The 23,016-nt window shown below is 36.5% G+C and overlaps 1 protein-coding gene across 7 annotated transcripts in view; it reads left to right on the top strand.

The window, feature by feature from the left end:
• PEX5L (peroxisomal biogenesis factor 5 like) overlaps positions 1-23,016 on the top strand; it is a gene marked incomplete at its 5' end in the record, with an annotated part of 182,541 nt that overhangs the window by 73,101 nt on the left and 86,424 nt on the right. For 3 of the 7 annotated variants that reach the window (XM_082655226.1, XM_082655223.1, XM_082655221.1), the window contains 2 exons: positions 3,623-3,727; positions 13,416-13,527. In XM_082655226.1, coding sequence (XP_082511352.1) covers positions 3,623-3,727; positions 13,416-13,527 — 217 coding nt within the window. Of the gene's footprint in view, positions 1-1,256; positions 1,323-3,622; positions 3,728-13,415; positions 13,528-23,016 lie in introns of all 7 variants that reach the window. The other 4 variants (XM_082655224.1, XM_082655220.1, XM_082655225.1 and 1 more) reach the window with 2 other exon arrangements.

Genomic DNA, 23,016 nt, shown 5'->3' with positions numbered 1-23,016 from the left:
GAGGCCACAACAGTGAGAGGCCCGCGTACCGCAAAAAAAAAAAAAAAATAATAATAATAATAAAAATAATTTTTAAGTTACAAACTGCATAGTAGCAGTAATAGAATCTGCAACTTGAAAATTGCTTACAAATGGACTGTGTTGCTCTGAAATTACTTATTTTATTTCATGTGTCCAAAATAGATCTCAGGGGCTACCCTGGTGGTGCAGTGGTTGGGAATCCGCCTGCCAATGCAGGGGACGTGGGTTCGTGCCCCGGTCCGGGAAGATCCCACATGCCGCGGAGCGGCTAGGTCCGTGAGCCATGGCCCCTGAGCCTGCGCGTCTGGAGCCTGTGCTCCGCAATGGGAGAGACCACAACAGTGAGAGGCCCACGTACCACAAAAAAAAAAAAAATCAAAGAATTTTCTACAGCAAATCACAAAAAAAGAGAGATGTTTCCCTTTATGCTGATACTGTTTTCTAAACAGTCAAAAACATCTCAAGAGATTCAATAAGGAAGTGGGAAAAGGTGATTTTGAAGGATTATTTGAAAAGAAATAGGCTGAAATAATTGCTAGAGGGTGTCATAATGCGATAATCAACTGGTAAAGTTTCACTATTCTCTTGTGGCTAGAATGACATATTTAGAAGCATACCGGTTTAATGTAATCTAAATCCATTTATATGCTTGAGTGTGTAGTCAGTGTATATTTCCTTTTTGCTGTCTTCATGATGTTTCAAATAATAGATTAATATTGACCTTATGGTGTAGTTCTATTTAGAAAATTGAGCTTGAACTATGGATAATTATGTGTATATATTTCTTACAATGTTTTAAGACACTGAATTAAAAAAAAAAAAAAAAACCTGCACAGTTGAATTACCGTCAGCCCTGAAGAGCTGCTGATAAGCCAAGTTGTATAGTTTCATGAATTGCCAACTCAGTTATCAGACAGGTTCTGAATTCTAGAAGCATTATCCCACAAGATAAATGGACAAGTCAGAAATGACACAGCTTGATTTTAAGGTACCAGATGGAGGTGGCAATACAATCTGGGGGAAATCTTGGTTTGATATATGAGTGCATTCACGTGATTTGGCAGTGGTTTTAGACACCATGGAGATGTCACGTGGCCGACCTTCCTGCTCTGTTCTCGGACTATACCACACTTGTGAAACAGTGAGACTCATGGGGTAATAACTCAAAAGCCAAAAGGCTGTAAAGCAAAAAAGTTGCTAGCAGGCACTAACCTGGGTGTCATGACTCTTTTCAGGTAGTAGGTGTAACCTTGAAGAAAAAGTGGCACTGTCTTCAAAAAAGTGACCTGACCCTGGCTTTGGTGGGTTTTTCTGCAAGAAATAAAAAGCACCGCATGTGTTTATTATACATCCTTTCTAGCTGACCACTGCTTTGTTCTAGAGTTCAGCATGAAAGGACTAATTTTTGTTTTCTTTTGTTTTTGTTTTAGTGAAAATGGCATGTCCGTTGCTAATTCTAGCTATTATAGTTGCACATGTGAAAAATACCTATACGTAGTTTATAGATTGGTAGCATTTCAAATAAATGGTATACTGAAATATTGACCTGAAATTTTTTGAGATGCTTATCAATTGATTTTTTTTTCTTAGCCCAAGAAAAGAGTCTGAATCATTATTTTTTAAATTTTACCTTGTAACATTAGATATGTTTTAAAAAATATATTAGGAATTTAAATATAAGCATGCCACTTTGTTTATTGCTATATTATTAAACCTCTTGGAGCATGGAAAGAATTCTTCACAAATGATTTTGCTCTTTTGAAAAAAATAAGCTGCAAAAATATTTGTTAAACTATATATAGTCTGTCAATGAGGGTAGCTTATAAAGGTATACTGAGCTTACACTATGTAATGTTTTATCCAAATAATTTTTATATTTTGAAAAAATGTCAAATAGTTTAAAAATGCCATAAATCTTTTCCCAGAATTCAGAACTGTAGGTATCTCTATTTTAGGAAGATGACATTGCTTCATTAAAGGAAAAACCTGGATCATTATGCACCCTAATTTGTATGCAGTGAATCACTGTTGCCCTTTATTCTTCCAGAATTCAGTTAATCTAAGGATTGTGCCCATATAAACTTTTCAGAACACATAAGAAAATTACCACTGTTATATCTGATGAATAAAATCTCTAATCGTTGATTTTCTATCATAGAAATATCACATTATCATTCAATAATGCTAGTTTTTAAGTTACAAACCAAAGAAACAAACTTTCAGCATTGTAAAGAGATTCACACATTTTTAAATGTAGTAACTATACAGAAAGTTTTTCCTTGTTCCCATAAATAAAAGCTGCCTGCCACTCATTACATTTTAGAAAGGCAATGCCTGAAAAAATGGACAATGTTCTACTTCTTAGAGTCAACCTACCTTTTAAATACTTAAAGCCCTGTGCAAACCAAACATAATAATGTAATTCTATCCTCTTTAGTTGCATAGAGACTATCAAGATTTATTAACCTCTGGAGTTAATAGTGACCATAGCTCTTAATTCCCTTTCAGACAACGGACCCTCATATGTCCATTTTTGTTTCTTTGCCTATATCTCTGTGTGCTACATTTGTATTTTAAGTAGATTTACAACACAGATATTCACGTGTGCACTTAGTATAAGGTGTTTTTCTCCAGAGAGGCTCTGCCCAGAGACCAAAGAAAATGGAAGGTTTTGTTTTTGAAGTGTTTAAAGATTATTTAATTTTTACATAGTATGAGATGTTGCTAATTGGGTTGGGAAGGTGATACTTTGTTTTTTGTTTTTTTCCCTTATGCCCTATCTACTCTCAAAAACTTAATAATCTGGTAAACTAAAACCCCAGAAAACCAACATACCCCTTTACAGTCCATAGTTATGCTTGTATGAGGCCAAAAAATTGTAGATATCAGTATATCATTGCCTCTATTATTAATCATCCTTTATTTACACCTGGATTTATGAGATTCTCCAATTAAAAGACATTTCTAAAATTCTATTAAATTTGTTTGATCTCAAGAACATTGAGAGTTGCAAATTTTTTTCATACTACCTCCCCCAAATAAACAAGCTGGGTGAATTCCTGTGATGTTAGGCTGCCGAAGAATTTTTAGAGGTTTTATGACATGTTTACTTTTTATGACCAATCCACTCAAAAATGACAGACTCCAGAGATCACCGAGCAGAAGTCCTCTGTGGGAGTGAGACCCTGATCCTAATCCCTAATCCAGACTCCTCACTGCCATTCAAAACACTTAGGGATTATATAGGAATAAGTTTTAAATGAACATAACAGGAAATCTATAGTGTTTTTAAATCAATACTATAAAAATTGTCATGTCATGTAAATTGCCTTAAAATATATTATACATATAAAATACTATGTTAAAATTAAATGTAATATGTCAGCTGTAAAGGTGAAAAAGTAGCTAACTAAAAAGTTCACAAATAATCTTTTTTCAGATTTTGTGTGTTTTCTCCTCAGCCAAAAGCCTCAAGATTCACTTGCAGCAGACTACCTCTTCATTTATGTTGGATTGCTCTTTAAACATTAGAATATCTTGTGATAAACAATAAGTTAAAGATTTCTCCTGACACAAGTCATTGTTGATTTCACTGTTATAGGGAAAAGGCTCTAGGGCGGCAGATAAGGCTGTTGCCATGGTGATGAAGGAGATACCGAGGGAGGAGTCTGCTGAAGAAAAGCCCCTCCTTACTATGACATCACAGGTGGGCAGACCCTTAGGGTTCCTGTAGGAAGCTGACATATGTTAATATATCAGATATTGTGATTCTTAACTAGAAAAAAAAACCATTAACTCGATCCAATTTTTTTAAAAACACAGTTTCAATGAAACAATTCTACAATATAAAATGAAAACCAAAATTGCTAAAAAAAAAAAAGGAAAATTCCATCATTTAGTTACTTATTCGTGGATATTAATTTTCATTACTAAACTTTAGTTAAAAAAAGAAAAAGAAAATATATGTGCAAGTAAAACATGTTGCTTCTTTATAAAGGAGTCTTGTTAACAACTTTGGGAAAGAAATAACAATTAAGCTAACGGTACATTTGAACAACAACCAAAAAAAAAAAAATCAAATTCCTATGAATAAATACAACTTATATTGCATACATATGTCAGTTTACCAGTAGAATATCTAAAATTTCTTAAATGTTAAATATATTTATGTTGTGACTATGCATACTACGTATGTCTATACATATTTATGTGGATAACTAATTTACAGGAATGAGCCAGAAGTCCCTGAGTCTCCATGCAGAAAATGGCATTCGTGGCCCCTCTTCCACTTAGTGACCTTGACAACAAAAATATCGTCTCTATTAAAAGCACATGAGGGGCATTTTCAGTATTTATTATGATAAGTATAGAAAAAGATTTGCATTTGTATGCAAAGACACACTGAGAATGAATCCTGTATGTCCTCAGGGACTTTTGAAACACCCTGTAAAATCCACATACATATGTATGTATAATATACTCATCACCACTCTGTGGAACTATCAGTTTTAAATTCTTAAATGCAAAATTACTTACTTGCATTTATCTTATAATTTAGATTAGATTGTTATCTTAAACATTTCTTTTTTTTCTCCATAATGCAATAGTAAATACAGTGATTCAGTTCCAATTATATGAACATGTCTAGATTTAGAAAAATGTCCATTTAAATTCCTCATGAAAGGCATTTATATCAAAAGCTAAATTATGGCAACTTATTTTTAGAATATCATCAGATCACATCCCCAGCTGCTGCCAACATGTGTGGTTTCATTTCATTCTAAACACTATGTTGTAAGTAATGAAAATTATAATAACATATAACATCAAAATTGAATAATAAAAAAGTTATAAAGATTCCCAGGACTTTGGGATAATCTTATGTTGTGAGGTTTTTGTTTTAATCCAAAAGAGGAGATGTTTCTTCCCAATGACACATAGTAATAGTTGGAAAGAAATTTGCTTAATATTTACCAAGGGCTCCATTCTTTCCTTAGTTTACATAGTAAAACATACACCGTTTTACATTGATTTCCTGCCTTTGTAGAATCCATATCCAATATATACAGTCCATAGTTCCTCAGGAGAATGTTATGGGAGGTGAGAACCACTTGGAGTTCTCGGCTAATGGTAGAGCCATATTCATCAGTAGGTAAGACCTATCCAAATTTGCAATTGGTATAGTTGTGCTGCAGCATATCATTTCAGGACATCACGATTTAGGACAGGCTCTAGTGCCCAAAATTCTTTTTCTTCAAAACCATGCATTACTATGTGCTTTCCAGTAATTCTTTTCAAATGTCCAAAATTACCACTATAACCTAAACTTTAATTTAAATTTAATGCAAAATAAGAATTTTGATTTTTTTAATTAGAAAAGAAACTGTAATTATTACCATTTTCTCATATTCAGAACATTTGTGTGTACCAAGTTCCTTCTTTAATCCCTGTCTAATGTTGCATTAACTGTTTTTGAGGTAATAGTTACAATTTTACTGCATGAAGATGATACAATGCTTTCTTAGATGCATCATATTCTTGTTGCATAGTGACTAGTTTATGAATCAGCAAATGGAGAGTTCTGATTCATAAAATGCAATGCACCTATTGTATTGATAATCTTATGGAATTAATCCTGTGACAGCTGTGATACAATTATTTCTCAGTCAAATGTGGTTTTATTAGTTGATATACTTTTTCCACTACACACAAGTGGCTTCTTCCCTGCTATGCACCAGTGGCATGCACAAGCCAAAAAGCAGCAGAATGATCTGAAAAAGTGAGTACTTCTCATGGCAACCACAGCATCCAATCTGTGTACCATACCACATTCTTACTCGTTATCTTGTGTGAATGTATTAGTGTCTTGAAACATGTCTGTCCCATGTCTCCTGTAAAGCCCCTGTGACATAGTGCTACATACTGCAGGACACATTGACTCATCTTCATCACTGGTGTGTTGATGCCAGCTGCTCATTCACAGATTCCAGAAATGTCTGAAGCTAATTGCCGCTCTCTCAATAATGTCTTCAGGACAATCATAATTGATAAAATACAGAATAAGTCCTTGAAACACTGAGTCCCTAATTTGTTTAGTAACTGTTCGTTCCACAGATTCGTAAGTGTAGAATAGTTTATATTGAAGCATTTTTGTATTATGTGATTATTAGGATCATTTTTAGAGAGATTTAGCCAAGCATACTCCAGTCAAGTCATTTATAGTACCTTGAACAAATTGAACAAAACGGAAGAGTTGGCCAGGTGACCTGAACTCAGAAATTGTCAGACCCCTGAGAATTGCTCTTTTTGTTTCATTTAATTATTAATTCTTTGCTAAACAATGTGTCAAGCTCTTCATAGCAGTTCAAGTTCATGCTGTCCTAGACTAACACTTTAAGTCAAACTTTAAGTCAAACAGTATGGAAACAAATGTGCATTGATGAGAGTTTTGAAGGGAAAAGATATGTGAACCATCAAGTCTTGGAGGAAATAAGAGTTTTTCTAGACCTGTGCTGTTCACTACAGTAGCCACTAGCCACACGTGGCTATTGAGTGCTTTGTGGATACCCCGAATTGAGATATGCTGTAAGTATAAAACACACACCAAGTTTTGAAGATTTAGTCCAAAGAAAAATAATGTAAACTATCACATTAATAATTTTTATATTGATTACATGTTGAAATGATAATATTTTGGATATATTGGGCTAAATAAAATGTGTTATTAAAATTATTTTCACCTGTTTCTTTTCACTATTTTTAAAGTGGCTACTAGAAAATTTAAAATTACCAGGCTCTCGTTATATTTCCATTGAACAGTACTACTCTAGACTGTAATGGTATAAATAAATCCAGTTTGAGGCTAGAAGGGAAAACTATGTGCCAGAAGATTGAGCATATCAGAGAAAAATTTTTATTCTTCTTTATGAGAATGAAATGGCTTTATGGAATATTTTTCTCTCATAAGGAACCTTCAGAAATTTTCATTTTAACCACCTCCCCTGGTACTTTTGTAAGTAAGGAATAGCCCATTCATTTTTTGCTATAGAGCACAGTGTCTTAAAACTATGTGTTCCAGACCTCTTCTTGTCAAGGGAATTTTTTTTTAACTCAGGCTTTGTTTTTCTATCTGTCCCCACCCCTTATAGTTTGATACTGATTTAATATTGTGTCTGATAAAGATAAAAAAGTAATGTCCTTGATTGGAAAAACATTCACAAGGCTGCTAAAGACAGTCTTGTTTGGGTTTTCTGTTACTAACTTGAAACAATTGCTTTAATTATATTCTCCTTCCTGCCTTGATGTTAGTACTATCCAAGCTGTAAACAATAATATTTGTTCATTTCCCCATGAATAGATTCACATTTTTATGTCTAACTATCCTGTCAGGAAAATATTTGTTGTCAGTTGGTTGACATTTAGATCAAGTCAGAGAGTTGAAAATTATCACATGGTTATCCTTTACAGGAAGATCCACTGAGACCCATATAAAGAACTGGGGGATGGGGCAGTGCCATTAGTACTATTAGCTCATAAGAAATTAATTCAGTCGGGTGGCAGAATTACCATGACAAAACCTTCAAAGGCTGAATACTAAGGGGTGCATAGTAATGTTTCAGTTGTTTCCTCTTTTCAATGGATTGAGTCACTTAGTTTTAATATGGTGACTATTTTGATGGGCTTTGCACACGTTTCTAAACTTGGATAGGACTAATAAAGCCATAAACAGTTTAATTATAAAATTATGAATGAAAACCTACTTAACCAATGACATATATTGTACTTTTAATCAAGAGAGTGCAAATAATAAAGGAATTTTCAAAATGCATAAAGATATGTCTATTGAAAGCATATTTGTGTTTTTATTTATATAAAAACAATCTTATTTTTTCTATTATTTAGATGAGATAAAAAGACTGGTATATTTTTACAAACTTTTTAATCAACATTACAAATACGAGATATTTGTCAACTGTTTTTTAGCTTATTCGCTTCAGTGTTTTAACTTTTAAAATTATTCTTTAAGTACTAAAATGTTTCAAAATAAAAACAATATTTACTTTAAACTAAAACAATAGATTGAGATCATCAATCTGAAGTGTAAAATTATAGGATCAGTTATTATCCTATACAGACCTTGTTTTCTCACCTAAAATGTATTTTGGTTTGGAGTTAATTCTTAGTGATATGAGCTATCACAAACTTTAGCTCTATATTTTTTAATGAAACACCTAAGCAATATATTGTTTAAAGATAAATAAACTTAGACTTAAGTTACAAAAAAAGCTATCTTTACTGCACTGGAGCTTAAGTAGCAGGCAGTATTTAAAAACAAAATACTCTCCTTTCATCTTGGTTAAATATTCAGCTTAGATCATATAATAATTTTTTAACATTTAAATTAAGTAAATTCAAGTTGAACTAAGGCAAATGTATTTTTAGACAAAGTTTTAAAACAGACAATAATTCATTAAAGGTGGATGATATTGTCTGCATTCTGCTCAACACTAAACACAGTATTGATATAAAATAAGAAGCAATTTTGTCCTGTGGTGGCTACTATTAGCCACATCAACTGACCGGTCTGACTAAGTCATAAGTAAATTGAACGCATTTGATTGAATATTTCATTTACAACCTGTGATTACAAGGAAGGTGTAAAGGATCAATAGTCTTGAATTCTGAATGACAAGAAGCTCCTACATGCGAGTTCTCACCTGTCTTCTTACTTCTGCTGCTTCCTTTCATTTCCATGTCCATTGACTGTGTAAGGGCTTTCTCTCAGAATCTCCAAATTTGAATCTCTGATTTAAAATCTCTGAGTGAAGTAGTGGTGTTATTTCTTGAAGTACCACTGGCTTCCCACTTGCATTGGTCCATGTCCTGCTTCCAAAGATGGAATGAGGCAGTTCCATGCCTTTATTTCAATTTTTCTCGTTAGGCATTCATTCTTGGCATTTTTGACTTCTTGGTAGAAGCCTTGCATTTGGAAATGTTCCTTTAGATACCTGTAGGTTTCCAAGCATTTCAATGATGTGACAGTGGGGGAAAATGGACTTAGATTTGTGGTTTAAAATTTGCCAGGAATTTAGTAAACATTTCTGAGGACCACTGGCCTCTCTATGAGTTGATCAAACCCCGTATGAAATTGAGGATGCCCATGCAATCATTCTTTTATACAATTCACCATTCAATTGGACTGTATAAAATCAGTCAACATTTATTAAACTGCCACTATGAGATACAAAAATTAATTGGATAAGGTCTCTACCTTCAAAGAGATCACAGTCCAGTGGGAGGAAACAGGTGAAACTAAGGTTATAAAATTGGGTAAAGCATGGGAACGCAGAGATGTTGTAAGAAGGCACTTGCCGCCTAGAGCTGAAGAAGGTTCCCAGACAATGTATCAATAGAACGGGGTCCTGAAAGAGAAATAAGAATCTGTCACCATTAGAAAGGCCTTTGAACTAATCTAAATATTGAGAAGAGGACAAAGAAGGATAATAAAGGAAAAGTTTAAATGTAAAGTTGAAATAAAGGCCTTAGCAACTAATGAAGTGGGTCATTTTAACTTAGTTAAGATCATCTGATTGGACCAAAATTGCAATCACTCCCACTCAGTTATTCAAAAAAATATTGGAAACCTTTTGACTCACCTTTTATTATTTTTATAACATCAATGTACTCTGTGCCAGAAGGATGAAATGAGGTAAGTTCATAAAGTATTTTCAAACTGAAGGAAGTAATTCTAAAAGGAAGTGAATAAGCTCTATCCTACCAATGAATAAAGACAGAATAAATGGCATACAATTTGGGAGTAAAGCTTAGGGGAACTATTTGGGGGATTCAGTTCAGTTTGCAATATTACTTTATGACCTAAAAGGTTTGCTTATTCTCAAGTCACCATAGGAAAACCATAAATTTGTTTGAAAATCAGGAGGGAGGCATGTGAAAAGCCATTCTTATCTATACAAGTAAAAATAAAATGGGACTTAGTAGGGCTAAAATAATGATTCTTAAATTCATCTGACTGAAGATACAGTTCAAAATTGGACTGTTTGAGATAGATATTTTTATATCTTCAGTTTCTGCAAAGTCACTGTCCCATTTGGTAGCCATTTATTGAGCCCCTCTTATATGAAAACATTCTATTAGAAGTTGTGAAGGATATAAATATGAGTAAGACATAGCCTCTTACCTCAGAGTTAATAACAAAAGATTTTTTTCATGATATCTCCTATTTCATCTTCCATATCTCAATCAAAACCCAAAAACCTTCAGTTCCCAAATGACCTTTCCATGCTATCTGAAATCTGGCCTTTCATCCTCTTCACCCTTGAGCCCTGCCACTATCCCCACTCCAATCTCAGCATTTCCCGACAGCTAAACGGTGCTCTAGCTTGAAAAGCACAGACTCAGAAAGTAATGTGAAGTTTCCTCTTTGATTTGTATCTATGGAAGAAAGTCACAGGAACAGCTCAGTTATGGGAACGGGACAGACATGTTATGGGAACAACTCCAGTCCAGGGGTGAAGTGTGGTCACAAATAAGACAGTAGGTGTGGAAAAGACCTTATGAGGAGAAGCCACAACTTAGTCTTGGGCTCTCTAGGGTCTCTCTGAATAACCTCCTCTTTGGTATTCTTTTCTTCCTATGCTGAGAAAATCTGAGTGCTAGAAGTGCTTTCCCTAGAAAATAAGTCTTTGGTTTGAATGAGGAGAGAGACTCAAAAAAAAAAAAATCCTATTACCTCTGATAAAGCAGACTTGCCTAAAAGGATAGGCCTTTCAATTAATTGTGGCTGTCCTTTGTTTTTCCATTTAGATATTTATGTGGAAAGGTCTTACTTTCTAGAATTCTTTTATCAAATTTAGACTAATTTTTCAGTGTTTGCAATTAAAAATATCTACAGAAATTTAATACCCTGGTCTTCTAAAACCATAGGTAATCTAGGTCTATTCTACACACCTACTCACAGAGCTATGACTTGGAAATAAATTATTAGTCCTTTTATTTACAAAGGAATTTAATTGTATCCAAAGTAAAGAAAAAGTATAAGGGGGCTTTTGTGGAATATAAATCATAGGTACCTTTTACATAATAATGGATATTTCTCAAGACCAGGACTAAGAGAATAAATTTTCTTAGTTATCTATCAATAACATCAGACTTCTTCAGAGAAATAATGGCTAACAAAAAGAGTTATGACATCACACATATGTCATACGTATTTTAAAGCTGAAGTTGTATTGGTTGTATTGAGTTTTTGTGCCTTTTTCACTTTAGCCTAGGTCAATAAGACCTAGTAGTCAGAATGCACAACTTAATAAATGTAAGCCTGTTACAATAAATTCTATGAGTATAGTGTGGTGCCATATTTGATGGTGACCTTCATCTTCCATGATGTTTATAGCACAGCAGAATCCATCTCTCCCTTGACAGCTGTGAGAATGACACAGCCTGGAGGTAGACATTGTTGCTACATCAAGACCACATCACCATGGTGATATCATACTAGATGGGTTCAATATGCTAAGCATATATGGCTAAAAGGGCAAGTTCTCCCAAGAAATACACATTAATGTATGAGTCTTTAAGAAATTGCATAAACACAGTTTTTACATGAGCTACCTATAAATGAAAAACAGATCCCAGAAAACTAATCACATTTTCCGAAGAGCTGGCATAAACCATGGCATTTACAAAACTTCTAATATATTTTATCCCCAAAACATGAGAAGCTCATAGTCCCTCAACATTAAAAAATATTTCAATATAAATAGGATGGGTGATACCCAAGAATGTTCAAATTCAGAAAACAAAATGCAAAGAAACTCAAGAGTTTTGTTCATGGATTAAAGGAGCATCCCAAAAATAAGGTTACAACCAAAACAGACCTCAGATAATTTAGAGAAATCTGTGAGTCTTTATACATAGTAACACTAAAACTTATAATTGAAAATTTTTCTATCTCTATAACTTGAACATTAAAAGAAAATGAGCATTGTTAATGCTTAGAACCCTCGATAACATGTACAAATTAATATGAGTGAAATTAAATTGCCAACTCTATCTCAAAATCTTAGACTTCAGTGAAGATCTGAGATTTATCCATGTTAAGATAATAGCATGAATGTGTAAAAGTACCAAAGGTGCCTCTTGGTTTTCAGTCCTGGAATAATCACTAATGCTTCCATATTCCTCCTTCACCAATAATAGAATTGCATTTTTTCTTCCCATATTTACCATTATTTAGGTCTCTTGTCATGGTCCATAAGCTCTAAGCTATAATACCACTAACATTGCCAGAGAAATAATGAAGTGAAAGTGAGTCATAGAAAATATTTTGATTTGGTAATACTTCAAAACACTTCATTTGTTATTTTATGTGTCTCTTAAAATACAGCCTTGCAAATAAGTATTTTAAAATCTAGAGATTTTTTGGCACATCTTTTTCCTATAGCAAGTAGAAAACTAGATGACTGTGCCCATTTTAAGAAAGGCCAATATAAAAACTCCCAAAAAACTAAGACAGTTCTTTTAGGGACTAACCACTTGTGTTATCTTAAGTGTAATTTTCCCCTTACCCTTAGAAACAGAACTTAAGGATGTTTGGATTCAAAGAGGTGCAGAATAACTGAAAGTAAATAGTTGGCTGCCACTGATAATGAAAACTAATAAAAATCAAACTGAAAGATTTCTGAAATTAGAGAACGAGCCAATGGGGAAATATAATTGAATTGACAGAAATCTCTTTTACATACAGATTTTCACAAACATATATACTGGATACCTGTACAGTTAACAATACTTCCTACTCTCTCAAAATACTTGTTATGCACTATAAAAGCATTCCAAGGAAATGTAAGGAAGGGCGTGTGCCTTTAGGTGACTTGAGCTTTTTAAGAGAGAGAGAAAAAGAGCATTTATCCATGCACACGGATCTCTGTGTGTGTGCGTGCTGTTACTACATAGCAATGACTGACCAGTCCTAAACAGAATGTGTCACGTCAGGGTCTGAAGCCATGGTTCCAGGTCTCAGTGAGAGCTTTTTGTCCAGATGAAGAGTGAGATTGGCCCTTAGGAACTGTGATTCAATAGGTGTCATATTCTACATACTGAAATTAGAGGATAATTCCAAAACCGTTCTAGGAGGAGAAAAAAAGCTTGAGGTTTGAAAACTGAAGTTGGCTGCATCAAAAATATGACAGTGCTGAAAGGCTCATTCCCCACCCCCTGATTTTGTTTCCTTTCTTGCCTCTACCCTATTCCTTATTGATTGATTTATTTTTTGGTAGGCTTGCTATTCTCATTTTGTTGCAAGGCTGCATTTTAATTCATCTGATTCTGCAATTGGACAAAGTCCTTTGACACCTGTGTTCATTTGTTCCCAGCTGGTGAATGAACAGCAAGAGAGCAGACCCCTCCTGAGTCCCTCCATCGATGATTTTCTCTGTGAAACCAAATCGGAGGCAATAGCAAGGCCAGTAACATCCAACACAGCCGGTAATTCTTTCACTTTTAACTTATCCTCAAGTGGAGTCAATTTTCATGATAGAAAAATGCATTTTCTTTCCACAATGCATTTTAAGTGGAGAATAATGTTTGCAAACAAATGAAATTTTAGAGTATATACTGTTCAATATAAACCAATAGATTGCTTTTCTTTATAATATAAGAAACGCCAATGGATATTATCCAACCAATTTTGAAAACATTAGAGTACCACTATTAGCAATGAATCATTTTTCAATGCCAATTTTCATATGTACATCTTTGCGTCTCAAGTCACATCATATAGGAATTCTTTAAAACAAAAGCATCTCTTTCAGAGTAAGGTTTTTCAAGTTCTGGCTGGAAATATTTTGTATGACAAAAGTCCAGTAAAATAAAAATATAGGCAACCCCTTCAAGTGGATTGAAATCACAATTAAAATGTCCTAGAGACTTGGGATATTATCGAGACAATTTTATTTTTTTGTCATATAAATGGATTAGTTGCTCCTTCTTACAACAATTTATTTGAACATTGTTCAGGAATTAAATATAATCAAACAGTAAGCTATCTGTATAGGGACTAATAAGTTGTCATCCAATGAGTGAATGCAGGATACCAGTGTATCAATCACACCTTCTCCAGCATCCTCTGCACTTAAATTCTCACTAATTTGAAAACTAAGTCACTTAGGTACAGCCCACTCTGAGGCCACAATGGAAGATTTGACTCAAAAGCTACTTGTCGCCTTCTGGATCAGCGGCAGCCTTTCTGCATTGGTTTCATTCAGTCAACATTCACACTCAAAGGCATGTTGTTCAAATAAGAATGAAAGAATGATGTCCAGAATCAAACAACAAAGGTTATATTGGATTGCAGGAGAGAATTTAATGGGGGAAGGAGAGGATAATTATATACTGTCTTGTTAAAGTTCATTTCATTTCCCCATCATGTCCTCAGCCTGCTGCTTCCTGGCATAGTTTTATTACACTTTTAAGTAAGTGAAGGAAATCACAGGTGAAGGAAATTGTGATTTTTAAGAAACGCTAAAAATTACAACAATAAGAGTAACTAACACAAGATAGAGGCACTTTATGTGGGAGTGTAGTCTACAGTCTCTGGAGTTAAACTTTGTGAATTCCAACCCCAACTCTGCCACTTAGCAACTCTGTGTCCTTGAGCAAGTTGCATAAGTAAGTCTATTTCCTCATCTGTCTAATAGTAGTAAGATCTATATCTCATAGGTTACTTGGGAAGATTAAATGAAGCAATCTATGTAAGTGCTAACACACCAAAGCAATCATTTTCTAAATTCAACTACCACTTTGAGTAATCAAGCAAATAAAATTGTACTTGGTACATTTTAGGCAGGAAATGAAACAAGTTCGGATCCTGTCAGATCAGTTTCATCCTCCTTACCTATTGAAACTGGAGCTCACCCCTCCAAAACTGAGCTACCCCCAGAAAAATACAGAGGAGCCTTGTGTCTCTAATTGCAGGAAAATCCATGAAAATGGGGTACACTGAGAAATTCCCGCTGTTCTAAGAAAAAGCTGCGAAGCATAATTCTCAGATCTTGATTCCAGTACCCTCTACAACTCTCAGGAAGGATAGAACCAAGTCACATAGGAAGGGCTCACCAGAGAGAGCAACATAATATCCAACTCAAAAGCTGCTTTTCACCTTGATTTTTCTAGCATATAACAGAGAGAACTGTGAAATACTGGAGGAAATTACATATTCAAAAGAATATGTAATTTCTTGCAATCCCAGTACCTAGAGTATTGCCTTCTGTATTAGTTTCCTAGGCCTGCCATGACAAAATGCCACAAAATGAGTGGATTAGACAACAGAGATTTATTGCCTCACAATTCTAGAAGCTAGAAGTCCAAAATCAGGGTGTCAGCAGGACCATGCTTCCTCTGAAGGTGCTTGGGAAGGATCTGTTCCAGGCCTCTCTCCTGGTTTCTGGTAGCTCCGTGACTTGTGGAAGCATAAATCTAATCTTCGCATGACATGTGTGCATGTCTCCCGGTATGCATGTCAGTCTCTGTGTCCAAATTTCCTCTCTTTATTACCACCCTACTCCAATCTGACTCATCTTAACTAATTACATCTCCATTGACCCTATTTCTAAATAAAGTTACATTCTGAGGTACTGGGGGTTAAAACTTCAACATATGAGTTTTGGGGGACACATTTCAATCCATAACACCCTCCAAAGTAAGAGGTCAGGAAAAATGGTATGTTGAGACTATGAGTTTTTCATTGCTTGGCCTCAGCATTCAGTGCATCTGGGTCACACAGGTTTTTATCTTTAAGGAAGACTCTCATTTGATAGTATGTTTTTTTTAATCTTAAAAATATATGTCTGGGGGGGCTTCCCTGGTGGCGCAGTGGTTAAGAATCCACCTGCCAATGCAGGGGACATGGCTTCAAGCCCTGGTCTGGGAAGATCTCACATGCCGCGGAGCAACTAAGCCCGTGTGCCACAACTACTGAGCTTGCGCTCTAGAGTCCATGAGCCACAACTACTGAGCCCATGTGCCTAGAGCCCGTGCTCCGCAACAAGAGAAGCCACTGCAATGAGAAGCCCGCACACTGCAACGAAGAGTAGCCCGCACTTGCCACAACTAGAGAAAGCCCACACGCAGCAACGAAGACCCAACGCAGCCAAAAATAAATAAATAAATATATATATATGTATGTCAGGGGGACCCTCAAGATGGCAGAGGAGTAAGACATGGAGATCACCTTTCTCCCCACAAATACATCAAAAATACATCTACATATGGAACAACAACTAAAAAACACCTACTGAGTGCTGGCAGAAGACCTCAGACTTCCCAAAAGGCAAGAAACTCCCCGCATACCTGGGTAGGGCGAAAGAAAAAAGAAAACACAGAGACAAAAGAATAGGAACGGGACCTGCACCTCTGGGAGGGTGCTGTGAAGGAGGAAATGTTTCCACACATTAGGAATCCCCTTCACTGGCAGAGACGGCGGGTGGGCAGGGGGGAAGCTTTGGAGCCATGGAGGAGAGCACAGCAACACGGGTGCAGAGGGCAAAGCGGAGGGATTCCTGCACAGAGGATCAGTGCCAACCAGCACTCAGCAGCCTGAGAGGCTTGTCTGCTCACCTGCCAGGGAGGGCGGGGTCTGGGAGCTGAGGCTCGGGCCTTGGAGGTCAGATCCCAGGGAGAGGACTGGGGTTGGCTGCGTGAACACAGCCTGAAGGGGGTTAGTGCGCCACAGCTAGCCGGGAGGGAGTCTGTGGAAAAAGTCTGGAACTGCCCAAGAGGAAAGAGACCATTGTTTCAGGGTGTGCGAGGAGAGGGGATTCAGCGCACCGCCTAAACAAGCTCCAGAGATGGGCGTGAGCCGCAGCTATCAGCATGGACACCAGAGACGGGCATGAAATGCTAAGGCTGCTGATACAGCCGCCAAGAAGCCTATGTGCAAGCACAGGTCACTATCCACACCGCCCCTCCGGGGAGCCTGTGCAGCCCACCACTGCCAGGGTCCTGTGATCCAGGGACAACTTCCCTAGGAGAACACATGGCGCACCTCAGGCTGTTGCAACGTCACACCAGCCTCTGCCAACACAGGCTTGCACCACATTCTGTACCCCTCCATACCCCCAGCCTGAATGAGCCAGAGCCCCCTAATCAGCTGCTACTTAACCCCATCCTGTGTGAGTGAAGAACAGACACCCTGAGGAGACCTACATGCATAGGTGGGGCCAGATCCAAAGCTGAATCCCGGAGCTGTGGAAACAAAGAAGACAAAGGGAAATCTACCCCAGCAGCCAGCCTCAGGAGCAGTGGATTAAATCTCCACAATCAACTTGATGTACCCTGGATCTGTGGAATACCTGAATAGACAACGAATCATCCCAAAATTGAGGCGGTGGACTTTGTGAACAACTGTAGACTTGGGGTTTGCTTTCTGCATCTAATTTGTTTCTGGTTGTATGTTTATCTTAGTTTAGTATTTAGAGCTTATTATCATTGGTAAATTTGTTTATTGATTTCGTTGCTCTCTTCCCTTTTTTTAAAATATATATATTATTTTGCTTTTTCTCTTTTTGTGAGGTTGTATGTATATGTTTCTTTGTGTGATTTTGTCTGTATAGCTTTGCTTTTACCATTTGTCCTAGGGTTCTGTCGGTCTGTTATTTTTTTGTTTTTTTTCTTTTTAGTATACTTTTTAGCGCTTGCTTTCATTGGTGGATTTTTTATTAGTTTGGTTGCTCTCTTCTTTCTTTCTTTTTTTAATTACTTTTTTATATTTAACAATTTTTTAATTTTAATAACCTTATTTTATTTTATTTTTTATTTCTTTTTCTTCTCCCTTTTCTTCTGAGCCATGTGGCTGACAGGGTCTTGGTGCTCCAACCGGGTGTCAGGCCTGAGTCTCTGAGGTGGGAGAGCTGAGTTCAGGACATTGGTCCACAAGAGACCTCCCGGCTCCATGTAATATCAAATGGCAAAAGCTCTCCCAGAGATCTCCATCTCAGCGATAAGACTCAGCTCCACTCAGTGACCAGCAACCTGCAGTGCTGGACACCCCATGCCAAACAACTAGCAAGGCAGGAACAAAACCCCACCCATTAGCAGAGAGGCTGCCTAAAATCATAATAAGTTCACAGACACCCCAAAACACACCACCAGATGTGGTCCTGCCAACCAGAAAGACAAGATCCAACCTCATCTACCAGAACACAGGCACCAGTCCCCTCCACCAGGAAGCCTACACAACCCACTGAGACAACCTTACCCACTGGGGGCAGACAACAAAGACAGTGGGAACTACAAACCTGCAGCCTGCGAAAAGGAGACCCCAAATGCAGTAAGTTAAGCAAAATAAGAAGACAGACAAATACACAGCAGATGAAGGAGCAAGATAAAAACCCACCAGACCAAACAAATGAAGAGGAAATAGGCAGTCTACCTGAAAAAGAATTCAGAGTAATGATAGTAAAGATGATCGAAAATCTTGGAAATAGAATGGAGAAAATACAAGAAGGGTTTAACAAGGACCTAGAAGAACTAAATAGCAAACAAACAATGATGAACAACACAATAAGTGAAATTAAAAATTCTCTAGAAGGAATTAATAACAGAATAAGTGAGGCAGAAGAACAGATAAGTAACCTGGAAGACAAAATACTGGAAATAACTACCACAGAGCAGAATAAAGAAAACATAATGAAAAGAATTGAGGACAATAGGGAGGATGGGAGGGAGGGAGACGCAAGAGGGAAGAGATATGGGGACATATGTATATGCGTAACTGATTCACTTTGTTATAAAGCAGAAATGAACACACCATTGTAAAGCAATTATACTCCAATAAAGATGTTTAAAAAAAAATTGAAAACAGACTCAGAGACCGCTGGGACAACACTAAACACACCAACATTCGAATTATAGGGGTCCCAGAAGAATAAGAGAAGAAGAAAGGGACTGAAAAAATATTTGGAGAGATTATAGTTGAAAACTTCCCTAAAGTGAGAAAGGAAATGATCAGTCAAGTCCAGGAAGCACAAAGAGTCCCATACAAGATAAATCCAAGGAGAAACACACAAAGACACATATTAATCAAACTATCAAAAATTAGGGGCTGCCCTGGTGGTGCAGTGGTTGAGAGTCCGCCTGCCGATGCAGGGGACACGGGTTCATGCCCCGGTCCGGGAGGATCCCACATGCCGCGGAGAGGCTGGGCCTGTGAGCCATGGCTGCTGAACCTGTGTGTCCAGAGCCTGTGCTCCGCAATGGGAGAGGCCACAATGGTGAGAGGCCTGCATAACACACACACACACAAAAAAAATACAAAGAAAAAATATTAAAAGCACCAAGGGAAAAGCAACAAATAACATACAAGGGAATCCTCATAAGGTTAACAGCTGAGTTCTCAGCAGAAACCCTGCAAGCCAGAAGGGTGTGGCAGGACATATTTAAAATGAAGAAAGGGAAAAACCTACAACCAAAATTACTCTACCCAGCAAGGATCTCATTCAGATTCGACGGAGAAATTAAAACCTTTACAGACAAGCAAAAGCTAAGAGAATTCAGCACCACCAAACCAGCTTTACAACAAATGCTAAAGGAACTTCTCTAGGCAGGAAACACAAGACAAGGAAAAGACCTACAATAACAAACCCAAAGCAATTAAGAAAATGGTAATAGGAATATACATACCGATAATTACCTTAAATGTAAATGGATTAAATGCTCCAACCAAAAGACATAGACTGGCTGAATGGATACAAAAAAAAGACCTGTATATATGCTGTCTACAAGAGACCCACGTCAGACTTAGGGACACATTACAGACTAAAAGTGAGAGGATGGAAAAAGATATTCCATACAAATGGAAATCAAAAGAAAGCTGGAGTAGCAATTCTCATATCCAACAAAATAGACTTTAAAATAAAGAATGTTATAAGAGACAAAGAAGGACACTACATAGTGATCAAGGGATTAAGCCATGAAGAAGATATAACAATTGTAAATATTTATGCACCCAACATAGGAGAACCTCAATACATAAGGCAAATGTTAACAGCCATAAAAGGGGAAATCGACAGTAACACAATAATAGTAGGGGACTTCAACACCCCACTTTCACCAATGGACAGATCATCCAAAATGAAAATAAATAAGGAAACACAAACTTTAAATGATATGTAAAACAACATGGACTTAATTCATATTTATAGGACATTCCATCCAAAAACGAGAATACACTTTCATCTGAAGTGCTCATGGAACATTCTCTAGGATAGATCATATCATGGGTCACAAATAATGCCTTGGTAAAATTAAGAAAATTGAAATCGTATCAAGTATCTTTTCCAACCACAATGCTCTGAGACTAGATATCAATTACAGGAAAAAATCTGTAAAAAATACAAACACATGGAGGCTAAACAATACACTACTTAATAACCAAGAGATCACTGAAGAAATCAAAAAATACCTAGAAACAAATGACAATGAATATAGGACGACACCAAACCTATGGGATTCAGCAAAAGCATTCTAAGAGGGAAATTTATAGCAGTACAATCCTACCTCAAGAAACAAGAAACATCTCAAATAAACAACCTAACCTTACACCTAAAGCAATTAGAGAAAGAAGACAAAAAAAACCCAACGTTAGCAGAAGGAAAGAAATCATAAAGATCAGATCAGAAAGAAATGAAAAAGAAATGAAGGAAACAATAGCAAAGATCAATAAAACTAAAAGCTGGTTCTTTGAGAAGATAAACAATATTAATAAACTGTTAGCCAGACTCATCAAGAAAAAGAGGGAGAGGACTCAAATCAATAAACTTAGAAATGAAAAAGGAGAAGTTACAACAGACACCACAGAAATACAAAGCATGCTAAGAGACTACTACAAGCAACTCTATGCCAATAACATGGACAACCTGGAAGAAATGGACAAATTCTTAGAAAAGCACAACCTTCCGAGACTGAACCAGGAAGAAATAGAAAATATAAACAGACCAATCACAAGCACTGAATTTGAGACTGTGATTAAAAATCTTCCAACAAACAAAAGCCCAGGACCAGTTGACTTCACAGGCGAATTCTATCAAACATTTAGAGAACAGCTAACACCTATCCTTCTCAAACTCTTCCAAAGTATAGCAGAGGGAGGAACACTCCCAAACTCATTCTACGAGGCCACCATCACCCTGATACCAAAACCAGACAAAGATGTCACAAAGAAAGAAAGCTACAGGCCAATAACACTGAGGAACATAGATGCAAAAATCCTCAACAAAATACTAGCAAACAGAATCCAACAGCACATTAAAAGGATCATACACCATGATCAAGTGGGGTTTATCCCAGGAATGCAAAGATTCTTCAGTATATGCAAATCAATCAATGTGATACACCATATTAACAAATTGAAGGAGAAAAATCACATGATCATCTCAATTGATGCAGAAATAGCTTTTGACAAAATTCAACACATATTTAAAATAAAATCCTCCAGAAAGTGGGCATAGAGGGAACTTACCTCACCTAATAAAGGCCATGTATGACAAACCCACAGCCAACGTCGTTCTCAGTGGTGGAAAACGGAAACCATTTCTGCTAAGATCAGGAACAAGACAAGATTGCCCACTCTGCCGCTATTATTCAACATAGTTTTTGAAGTTTTAGCCACAGCAATCAGATAAGAAAAAGAAATAAAAGGAATCCAAATCAGAAAAGGAGAAGTAAAACTGTCACTGTTTGTAGATGACATGGTACTATACATAGAGAATCCTAAAGATGCTACCAGAAAACTACTACAGCTAATCAATGAATTTGGTAAAGTAGCTGGATACAAAATTAACGCACAGAATTCTCTTGCATTCCTATACACTAATGATAAAAAATGTGCAAGAGAAAATAAGGAAACACTCCCATTTACCATTGCAACAAAAAAAATAAAATACCTAGGAATGAACCTACCTAGGGAGACAAAAGACCTGTATGCAGAAAACTATAAGACATTGATGAAAGAAATTAAAGGTGATACAAACAGGTGGAGAGTTATACCATGTACTTGGAAGAATCAACATTGTGAAAATGACTGTACTACCCAAAGCAATCTATAGATTCATTACAATCCCTATCAAACTACCGATGGCATTTTTCACAGAACTAGAACAAAAAATTTCACAATTTGTATGGAAACACAAAAGACCCCAAATAGCCAAAGCAATCTTGAAAAAGAAAAATGGAGCTGGAGGAATCAGTCTCCTGGATTTCAGACTACACTACAAAGCTACAGTAATCAATACAGTATGGTACTGGCACAAAAACAGAAATATAGATCAATGGAACAAGATAGAAAGCCCAGAGATAAACCCACACACATATGGTCAACTTACTTTTGATAAAGGACGCAAGAATATACAATAGAGAAAAGACAGCCTTTTCAGTAAGTGGTGCTGGGAAAACTGGACAGCTACATGTAAAAGAATGAAACTAGAACACTCCCTAACACCATACACAAAAATAAACTCAAAATGGATTAAAGACCTAAATGTAAGGCCACACACTACAAAACTCTTAGAGGAATACATAGGCAGAGCACTCTATGACATAAATCACAGCAAGCTCCTTTTTGACCCACCTCCTAGAGAAATGGAAATAAAAATAAACTAATGGGACCTAATGAAACAAAAGCGTTTGCACAGCAAAGGAAACATAAACAAGACAAAAAGACAACCCTCAGGATGGGAGAAATATTTGCAAACGAAGCAACTGACAAAGGATTAATCTCCAAAAAACACAAGCAGCTCATGCAATCCAAAAATGGGCAGAAGACCTAAATAGACATTTCTCCAAAGAAGATATACAGATTGCCAACAAACACATGAAAGGATGCTCAACATCATTAATCATTAGAGAAATGGAAATTAAAACTACAATGAGGTATCACCTCACACCGGTCAGAATGGCCATCATCAAAAAATCTACAAACAA

The sequence above is a fragment of the Grampus griseus genome, assembly GCF_964374135.1.
Source record: "Grampus griseus genome assembly, chromosome: 5".
Lineage (NCBI taxonomy): Eukaryota > Metazoa > Chordata > Mammalia > Artiodactyla > Delphinidae > Grampus > Grampus griseus.
This window is presented reverse-complemented; position numbering and strand designations above follow the sequence as displayed.